A 10,988-nucleotide genomic window follows, 5' to 3' on the forward strand; every position below is an offset into this window, starting at 1 on the left:
ATTGATGTGCAAAAGAGCAGAAAAGTAAATAAATAAAAACAGTATGGGGATGAGGTAGGTAAAAATGGGTGGGCTATTTACCGATAGACTATGTACAGCTGCAGCGATCGGTTAGCTGCTCAGATAGCAGATGTTTGAAGTTGGTGAGGGAGATAAAAGTCTCCAACTTCAGCGATTTTTGCAATTCGTTCCAGTCACAGGCAGCAGAGAACTGGAACGAAAGGCGGCCAAATGAGGTGTTGGCTTTAGGGGTCCGTGAGATACACCTGCTGGAGCGCGTGCTACGGATGGGTGTTGCCATCGTGACCAGTGAACTGAGATAAGGCGGAGCTTTACCTAGCATGGACTTGTAGATGACCTGGAGCCAGTGGGTCTGGCGACGAATATGTAGCCAGGGCCAGCCGACTAGAGCATACAAGTCGCAGTGGTGGGTGGTATAAGGTGCTTTAGTGACAAAACGGATGGCACTGTGATAAACTGCATCCAGTTTGCTGAGTAGAGTGTTGGAAGCAGTTTTGTAGATGACATCGCCGAAGTCGAGGATCGGTAGGATAGTCCGTTTTACTAGGGTAAGCTTGGCGGCGTGAGTGAAGGAGGCTTTGTTGCGGAATAGAAAGCCGACTCTTGATTTGATTTTCGATTGGAGATGTTTGATATGAGTCTGGAAGGAGAGATTACAGTCTAGCCAGACACCTAGGTACTTATAGATGTCCACATATTCAAGGTTGGAACCATCCAGGGTGGTGATGCTGGTCAGGCGTGCGGGTGCAGGCAGCGAATGGTTGAAAAGCATGCATTTGGTTTTACTAGCGTTTAAGAGCAGTTGGAGGCCACGGAAGGAGTGTTGTATGGCATTGAAGCTCGTTTGGAGGTTAGATAGCACAGTGTCCAAGGACGGGCCGGAAGTATATAGAATGGTGTCGTCTGCGTAGAGGTGGATCAGGGAATCGCCCGCAGCAAGAGCAACATCATTGATATATACAGAAAAGAGTCGGCCTGAGGGTTGAACCCTGTGGCACCCCCATAGAGACTGCCAGAGGACCGGACAGCATGCCCTCCGATTTGACACACTGAACTCTGTCTGCAAAGTAATTGGTGAACCAGGCAAGGCAGTCAACCCGAAAAACCGAGGCTACTGAGTCTGCCGATAAGAATATGGTGATTGACCGAGTCGAAAGCCTTGGCAAGGTCGATGAAGACGGCTGCACAGTACTGTCTTTTATCGATGGCGGTTATGATATCGTTTAGTACCTTGAGCGTGGCTGAGGTGCACCCGTGACTGGCTCGGGAAAACCAGATTGCACAGCGGAGAAGGTACGGTGGGATTCGAGATGGTCAGTGACCTGTTTGTTGACTTGGCTTTCGAAGACCTTAGATAGGTAGGGCAGGATGGATATAGGTCTGTAACAGTTTGGGTCCAGGGTGTCTCCCCCTTTGAAGAGGGGGATGACTGCGGCAGCTTTCCAATCCTTGGGGATCTCAGACGATATGAAAGAGAGGTTGAACAGGCTGGTAATAGGGGTTGCGACAATGGTGGCGGATAGTTTCAGAAATAGAGGGTCCAGATTGTCAAGCCCAGCTGATTTGTACGGGTCCAGGTTTTGCAGCTCTTTCAGAACATCTGCTATCTGGATTTGGGTAAAGGAGAACCTGGAGAGGCTTGGGCGAGTAGCTGCGGGGGGGGGGGGGAGCTGTTGGCCGAGGTTGGAGTAGCCAGGCGGAAGGCATGGCCAGCCGTTGAGAAATGCTTGTTGAAGTTTTCGATAATCATGGATTTATCGGTGGTGACCGTGTTACCTAGCCTCAGTGCAGTGGGCAGCTGGGAGGAGGTGCTCTTGTTCTCCATGGACTTCACAGTGTCCCAGAACTTTTTGGAGTTGGAGCTACAGGATGCAAACTTCTGCCTGGAGAAGCTGGCCTTAGCTTTCCTGACTGACTGCGTATATTGGTTCCTGACTTCCCTGAACAGTTGCATATCGCGGGGACTATTCGATGCTATTGCAGTCCGCCACAGGATGTTTTTGTGCTGGTCGAGGGCAGTCAGGTCTGGAGTGAACCAAGGGCTATATCTGTTCTTAGTTCTGCATTTTTTGAACGGAGCATGCTTATCTAAAATGGTGAAGGAAGTTACTTTTAAAGAATGACCAGGCATCCTCAACTGACGGGATGAGGTCAATGTCCTTCCAGGATACCCGGGCCAGGTTGATTAGAAAGGCCTGCTCACAGAAGTGTTTGGGACGCTAGGGACCCTAGCATCCCACATACCCTAGAGAGGTTAACAAGAGGTTGCATTAAATTCTGGAATGGGTGGCCAGTAATAAACCTATCCTGGACATCTCTAAAACTAAGAATTATATTTGGTACAAATCATTCCGTAAGCTCTGGACCTCAGCTGAATCTGGTAATTAATGGTGTGGCTGTTAAACAAGTTTTGGAAACACAATTACTTGGTATTACTTTAGATTATAATCTGTCATGGTCAAAACATAGATTCAATGGTTGTACAAATGGGGAGATGTACAGTGCATTCAGAAAGTATTCAGACCCCTTCACTTTTTCCACATTTTGTTAGGTTACTGCCTTGTTCTAAAATACTGCATAATGACAAAGCAAAACAGGTTTTTATACATTTTTGCTCATTTATAAAAAATAACAATCTGAAATCACATTTACATAAGAATTCTGACCTTTTACTCAGTACTTTGCTGAAGCACCTTTGGCAGCGATTACGGCTTTGAGTTTCATTGGGTATGATGCTACAAGCTTGGCACACCTGTGTCATGACTCTCCTATGAGGATCCAAATATCAGGTTACCATGGATCAACTTCTACCAGATCCCTCTCACCCGCAGAGGTCCCTCACACCCGGTCGTAAATTTATGCAGCAGAGGACCCTTTTTAGCTTTTAGTTTTGGAACGTTAGTTGGTGATTGGAACGTCCTTTTGTTACAAAGACTTTTTGCTGCCCAAAAACTCTAACGTCCAAAAGTGGACACCGGAAAAATATTCCTAACATCCGAATGTGGGGAATGATGAGAGGTGGTCTATGGAATACAAATGTCGATTTTTGTAATGTCATAAAAAATGTTATAACGAAAATATTGTAACTTGAACCATATGCACACAGTAAATGTCAGGGTTTCATCCTTTACGCTGTGTCGGAAATTTCAAAGATTATGATAATGTTTTGTTAAGGTAGGAATGTGATTTTAGTTTTTCTAATGAAATCAGATTTTCATGATACTTTGTCCCAGTAAGTAGCCACGCTCGAGGGAGGTCAGAGTGTATCAGCGTGACGGAAACTCCCCTTTTTTTACCAGAGTGTAGAAAGGATTAGTTGAGAATTAACATATGGGACCAGAAGGACTCAAGCTGCAGGTTAGGTCTCCATTGGTTGCGACCCTGAAAACCAACACGAGGTGAAGATGACAAAGTAGCATCTCTAACAATCAATGTTACGGCTGAGTACTTAGAACAGCTACTTTCTAAGAAAGTGAATAAGTAGAACCATCCTGTTCCTCTCTTCAAATCATTGTCAACTACACTGCTCTCATCAGTCCACTGGGGATCATCGACATGGCTGATTAGCTGTCTTCAGAGGGCGCCTCTTCCTGGGAGTGAAAGTGAACACCACCCTGTTAGTCTGCTTCAGACTTCAGGACAAGGACATTGTGACCTCTTGTGGACAATCAGACCCTTACACTTAAGAGCTCGGGAGAAGGACAACGGAACCATTTCCACGAAGGCCTGGGTGCAATAGAGATAAACGGCGAAGGAGGACATCCAAACACACAAATACATTAATTACTTCTTACCCAAAATAGGCGGCGGTTCGGGCAAAGTAAGTCGCTCTGGATAAGAGCGTCTGCTAAATGACTAAATGTAAATGTAAATGTAATGATTACTGTGAGCGTAGTTCCAAGTGTATAAGAAACTAAAAAACATACAAATAACTTCACAGATCTTCATTGTAAAGGGTTTAGACACCGTTTCCCATTCTTGTTCAATGAACCATAAACAATTAATGAACATGCACCTGTGGAACGGTCATTAAGACACTAACAGCTTAGAGACGGTAGGCAAATTAAGGTCACAGTTATGAACACTTAGTAGAAAGGCCTCTTTAATGTCCTGACTCTGAAAAACACCAAAAGAAAGATGCCACGGGTCCCTGCTGATCTGCCTGAACATGCCTTAGGCATGCTGCAAAGAGGCATGAGGACTGCAGATGTGGCCAGGGCAATAAATTGCAATGTCTGTACTGTGAGACGCCTAAGACAGTGCTACAGGGAGACAGGACGGACAGCTGATCGTCTTCACGGTGGCAGACCACATGTAACAACACCTGCACAGGATCGGTACATCCGAACATCACACCTGCGGGACAGGTACAGGATGGCAACAATAATTGCCCGAGTTACACCAGGAACGCACAATCCCTCCATCAGTGCTCAGACTGTCCACAATAGGCTGAGAGAGGCTGGACTGAGGGCTTGTAGGCCTGTGTAAGGCAGGTCCTCATCAGACATCACTGGTAACAACGTCGCCTATGGGCACAAACCCACTGTCGCTGAACCAGACAGAACTGGGAAAAAGTGCTCTTCACTGTCTCACATGGGGTGATGGTCGGATTTGCATTTATCGTCGAAGGAATGAGCGTTACACTGAGGCCTGTACTCTGGAGCGGGATCGATTTGGAGGTGGAGGGTCCGTCATGGTCAGGGGCAGTGTGTCACAGCAATCATTGGACTGACCTTGTTGTCATTGCAGGCAATCTCAACGATGTGCGTTACAGGGTAGACATCCTCCTCCCTTATGTGGTACCCTTCCTGCAGGCTCATCCTGACATGACCCTCCAGCATGACAATGACACCAGCCATACTGCTCGTTCTGTATGTGATTTCCTGAAAGACCGGAATGTCAGTGGTCTGCCATGGCCAGCGAAGAGCCCGGATCCCCCCAGAAATGTCCGGCAACTTGCAGGTGCCTTGGTGGAAGAGTGGGGTAACATCTCACAGCAAGAACTGGCAAATCTGGTGCAGTACATGAGGAGGAGATGCACTCCAGTACTTAATGCAGCTGGTGGCCACACCAGATACTGACTGTTGCTTTTTGATTTTGACCCCAACTTTGTTCATGGACACATTATTCCATTTCTGTTCGTCACATGTCTGTGGAACTTGTTCAGTTTGTCTGTTGTTGAATCTTATTTTCATACAAATATTTACACAGTTGACAGTGCGAGGATGGTTTATTGTTTGCTGAGTTTAGATTACTTTTATGTATCGAATTAACAATCAGATTAACCTGTATTTGGAGTTTTTCCCATTCTTCTCAGCAGAGCCTTTCAAGCTCTGTCAGGTTGGATGGGGAGCGTTGCTGCACATCTATTTTCAGGTCTCTCCAGAGATGTTCGATCGGGTTCAAATCCGGCCTCTGGCTGGGCCACTCAAGGACATTTAGAGACTTATCCCATAGCCACTCCTGTGTTGTCTTGGCTGTGTGCTTAGGGTCGTTGTACTGTTGGAAGGTGAACCTTCGCCCCAGTCTGGGTTCCTGAGCGCTCTGGAGCAGGTTTTCATCAAGGATCTCTCTCTTTACTTTGCTCTGTTTATCTTTCCCTCAATCCTGACAAGTCTCCCAGTCCCTTCCACTGAAAAATATCCCCACAGCATGATGCTGCCTCCACCATGCTTCACCGTAGGGATGGTGCTTAGTTTGGCTGGGCGGCCAGCTCTAGGAAGAGTCTTGGTGGTTCCAAGCTTCTTCCATTTAAGAGTGATGGAGACTACTGTTCTTGGGGACCTTCAGTGCTGCAGAAATGTTACGGTACTCTTCCCAAGATCATTTCCCCGGCACAATCCTGTCTCGGAGCTCTACGCACAATTCCTTCGATCTCATGGCTTGGTTTTGGCTCTTACGTGCACTGTCAACTGTGGGACCTTTATATAGACAGGTGTGTTACTATCCAAATCAATTGAATGTACCATATGTGCACTCTAATCAAGTTGTGGAAACATCTCAAGGATGATTCATGGAAACAGGATGCACCTGGGCTCAATATCGAGTCTCGTATTAAGGTTCTGAATACTTATAGATATAAGGTATTTCTATTTTAGATTTTTTTATCAATTTCTAAACATCTGTTTTTGCTTTGTCATTATGGGTTATTGTGTGTGTAGATTTGATGAGGGGGAAAAAATTAGATACATTTTAGAGTAATGCTGTAATGTAAGAAATTTTGGAAAATGTCAAGGGGTCTGAATACTTAACAAATGCACTATGTCCATAATAGAAATACTCTACCTTTTTGACACAACACTTCAAAAAGCAAGTCATACAGGCTCTAGTTTTGACTTACCTTGATTATTGTCCCGTCGTGTGGTCAAGTGCTGCAAAGAAAGACCTAGTTAATCTGCAGCTGGCCCAGAACAGAGTGAGATGTCTTGCTCTTCATTGTAATCAGAGGGCTAATATAAATACTATGTATGCCAGTCTCTCTTGACTAAGAGTTGAGGAAAGACTGAAGGCATCACCTATTTTTATAAGAAACATTCATGTGTTGAAAATTCCAAACGTACACACATTTCTGACACACACACTTACCCCACTAGAGGTCTTTTCACAGTCCCCAAATCCAGAACAAATTCAAGAAAGTGTTCAGTATTATGTACAGGCGTTATCTCATGGAACTCCCATCTCATATTGCTCAAATTAACAGCAGACTTGGTTAAAAAAAAACAGATGAACCAACATCTCACGGCACAACGTCTCTCCCCTATTTCACCTTGATAGTTTGTCTCTGTTATGTAGGCTGTGCTGTTTTTTAAAATTATATTCATGTAGGTCTGTCCTTGAGCTGTTCTTGATAATCAATGTTCTGTGTTATGTCATGTTTTTTGTGGACCCCAGGAGGAGCAGCTGCTGCTTTTGCAAAATAAAGTAATAAAGTACCTGTAGTGTACTTGCTGCCCTACCTTTGGCCTCTTTCTGTGGGGTAAACTAAATTAACCTCTGTTTCATCGCTGGTTTTAGCATTGCCACTTTATGGCTCTATGGAGAATGGAGGTATTATACACAAAGGATCGTATGGGGACAATAACAAATAACTGTGGGTACAAGTATAAGACAGACATTTGTGGTGGAGAACCATGGTCAGACTGCCAGCCAGGTTTAGATGGGTTTAACACTGTATAACACGTTTAATTGAGTACAATATTCTGATTTTAAAATTAGACAGAATAAGTCTCCGAAATCTTCCCAGAGTCCTCACACAGTGTCAGTAAATTAGAGGGGAGAATTTGAGTTATGTGTTGATTGTCTGTGTGTTTCCTTGATACTGGTTAACACACTTTCAGAGGCAGTTATAGGCCTGAAGTGCAAACTTGATTTAAATGCTTGGTTGGTCTCACTGCGTTATGGAGCCTCTATCACACATTGACCATCTGAACCCAATGACTCAGCACTGACTTCTATCAGACCTTGTTCATTTCATTTACAGTTATTATATAATGTAATTTTGGTCTACTTGCTTTAGTGTATCGTATCTCTCTCTTTCCTCTCTCGCCCTCGCTCTCTCCTCTGCACAGATGGAGTCTAAAAGGAGGAAGTGAAACTCAGCCACTCAGCGACTGTTCCTCAACATTCTACTGCACTTTCAGAAGTGAAGCAAGGCCCACCTCAAGGCGGCACAGAATACAATCTGTCGTGACCAACATCACAGGGTCACTGAGAAACTGAATCCATCAACACAACATCTTTTGTTTAGTCACAATGGTTCGTATACACGAGTTTGAAGTGTTTCAGAATAGAAGTGCTGATATGCATTCAGATTTCCCTTTTAGATCGTAATGAATTAGATAGTTTTGACTGAGGAGACCTGATTCAAGATCTGCACACCCACTCAGACTATTTTGTGAATACTGGACAGTATGATCACCACAGATCCTAACAGAACAGATCTGAACCTAACCTTGTCCTCCGGCAACCCTAATTGTTATCCATATATATCATGAAGTATTTTGTTCTTGTAACTGCCTTGGTTTCATTGTGCCATTTTAAAGTATGTTCCCAAGATGAATGTGGTTTTCACGACCTAATGGACCGAAGTTGTGGGAAAACTCTGAATGAAGTGAAAATACATTTTAGTATTCAGTGATCCTAATGTCTTACGATACACTGAATGCAGATGAGGAAAGTTATTGTGTTGGATTTTACACTTTAATGTCCCACTTTAGACCACTGCAACGCAGCTCCTGTGGAAGACCTACCCTGTTTGAATCCCCCAGAATGCATTACTTTGATTCTACTCTTGATTCTACTCTACTTGTACTCTTAATTTATCATAGCCTCATAGGCTATCTGTAAGCTTTCAACCCCAGGGCCCAGATTCACAAAACACTTCATAAGCAAAACTTAAGAAGCTTCTTAAGAAAAAAACTGGTTTGTTAGTACAAATCCTCAAATATTTCTTAAGATTCATGCTTTTCTTACGAACGTCTCATATCTTTTTAAGATGATTGTGGCTAAGCAACTGAACTAGCTCGCTATCTTGCCGGCAAGGGCAATCTTATTAGCATATTTCTTACTGCGATAACTGGAGAGAAAATTGGGTGTGGGGGATTTAAAAACAATCAATACTGGAACTTTCAGATGAAGTTTGAGTCAAGTAAACATGTTCAATTGCTTTCATTATCTTATTTTCTCACTTCCATCCATTTAAGAGCAGGCTTTAGCTATCTCGGAATTAAGAACATTTCCAAGAAGATATCCACTGACTTTATTTTCAAGAATCACATTTCTTAACAATTTCCTTAGGAAGAAACTTAAGAACATTTTCAATAACTTTATTGAGGAATAGTAACTTTTTGTAATTTTTTTCAGTATAAAGTGAAGATAAAATTGCACTTAAGAATACATTTCCTTTTAAAGATTGTTTTGTGAATCTGGGCCCAAATCTCAGACATACTGTAGACCTTTTACTCAGAACTGTAGCAGGGTTGGAGAGTGTGTGGTAGACTATGGTCAGATAAAATTATTTTATAGCCATTTGAGGATGAATAAATGTGGTTATAAGTAAGAATGTCAGCGTGTGTGTGTTTTCAGATCAATCAATCAAATTTATTTATAAAGCCCTTTTCACATCAGCCGATGTCACAATGTTCTATACAGAAACCCTGCCTAAAACCCGAAACCGCAAGCAATGTCGATGTAGAAGTACTGTAGCTTGGAAAAACTCCCTAGAAAGGCAGGAATCTACAGTTGAAGTCAGAAGTTTACATACACCTTAGCCAAATACATTTAAACTCAGTTTTTCACAATTCCTGACATTTAATCCTAGTAAGAATTCCCTGTTTTAGGTCAGTTAGGATCACCACTTTTATTTTAAGAATGTGAAATGTCAGAATAATTGTAAAGAGATTTATTTCAGCTTTTTATTTGTTTCATCACATTCCCAGTGGATCAGAAGTTTACATTCAATTAGTATCTGGCAGCATTGCCTTTAACTTGGGTCAAACATTTAGGGTAGCCTTCCACAAGCTTACCACAATAAGTAGGGAAAATTTTGACCCATTCCTCATGACCAAGCTGGTGTAACTGAGTCAGGTTTGTAGTCCTCCTTGCTCGCACATGCTTTTTCAGTTCTGCCCATGTAACCAATGTGAAATTGCTAGCTAGTTAGCGGTGGTGCACGCTAGTGGCATTTCAATCGGTGACGTCACTTGCTCTGAGACCTTGAAGTAGTGGTTCCCCTTGCTCTGCAAGAGCCGCGGCTTTTGTGGAGCGATGGGCAACGATGCTTCGACGGTGACTGTTGACGTGTGCAGAGCGTCCCTGGTTCGCGCCCAGGTCAGGGGCGAGGGGACGAGCGTAACGTCTATACTGTTGCACCCACACATTTTCTATAGGATTGAGGTCAGGGCTTTGTGATGGCCACTCCGATACCTTTACTTTGTTGTCCTTAAGCCATTTTGCCACAACTTGGAAGTATGCTTGGGATCACTGTCCATTTTGAAGACCCATTTGCGACCAAGCTTTAACTTCCTGACTGATTTCTTGAGATGTTGCTTCAATATATCCACATAATTTTCTTTCCTCGTGATGCCATCTATTTTGTGAAGTGCACCAGACCCTCCTGCAGCAAAGCACCCCAACAACATGATGCTGCCCCCCCCCCCATGCTTCACGTTTGGGATGGTGTTCTCCAGGTTGCAAGCCTCCCCTTTTTCCCCCAAACATAACTATGGTCATTATGGCCAAACAGTTCTATTTTTGTTTCATCAGACCGGAGGACATTTCTCTAAAAAGTTTGATATTTTTCCCTATGTGCAGTTGCAATCTGTAGTCTGTTTTTTTATGGCGGTTTTGGAGCAGTGGCGTCTTCCTTGCTGAGTAGCCTTTCAGGTTATGTCGATTTATAGGACTCGTTTTACTGTGGATATAGATACTTTTGTACCTGTTTGCTCCAGCATTTTCACAGGGTCCTTTGATGTTGTTCTGGGATTGATTTGCACTTTTCGCACCAAAGTACATTAATCTCTAGGAGACAGAACGCGTCTCCTTCCTGAGCGGTATGACGGCTGAGTGTTCCCATGGTGTTTATACTTGCGTACTATTGTTTGTAAAGATGAATGTGGTGCCCACATGCGTTTGGAAATTGCTCCCAAAAATGAACGAGACTTGTGGAGGTCTACAGTTATTTTTCTGAGGTCTTGCCTGATTTCTTTTGATTTTCCCATGATGTCAAGCAAAGAGGCACTGAGTTTGAAGGTAGGCCTTGAAATGCATCCACGTGTACACCTCTAATTGACTCAAATGATGTCATTTAGCCTATCAGAAGCTTCTAAAGCCATGACATAGTTTTCTGGAATTTTCCAAGCTGTTTAAAGGCACAGTCAACTTAGTGTATGTAAACTTCTGAACCACTGGAATTGTGATACAGTGAATTGTAAGTGAAATAATCTGTAAACAATTGTTGGAAAAATGAC

At 43.4% G+C, this 10,988-nt stretch overlaps 1 protein-coding gene across 8 annotated transcripts in view; it reads left to right on the forward strand.

Moving 5' to 3' along the window:
- LOC115128111 (OX-2 membrane glycoprotein-like) overlaps positions 1–9,082 on the forward strand; it is a 34,891-nt gene extending 25,809 nt beyond the window's left edge. For all 8 annotated transcript variants that reach the window (XM_029657809.2, XM_029657790.2, XM_029657780.2 and 5 more), the window contains exon 8: positions 7,590–9,082. In XM_029657809.2, coding sequence (XP_029513669.1) covers positions 7,590–7,600 — 11 coding nt within the window. In that variant the 3' untranslated portion in view covers positions 7,601–9,082. The remainder of the gene's footprint in view (positions 1–7,589) is intronic.
- The last annotated feature ends 1,906 nt before the right edge of the window (positions 9,083–10,988 follow it).

This window comes from Oncorhynchus nerka, linkage group LG1, assembly GCF_034236695.1.
Source record: "Oncorhynchus nerka isolate Pitt River linkage group LG1, Oner_Uvic_2.0, whole genome shotgun sequence".
Lineage (NCBI taxonomy): Eukaryota > Metazoa > Chordata > Actinopteri > Salmoniformes > Salmonidae > Oncorhynchus > Oncorhynchus nerka.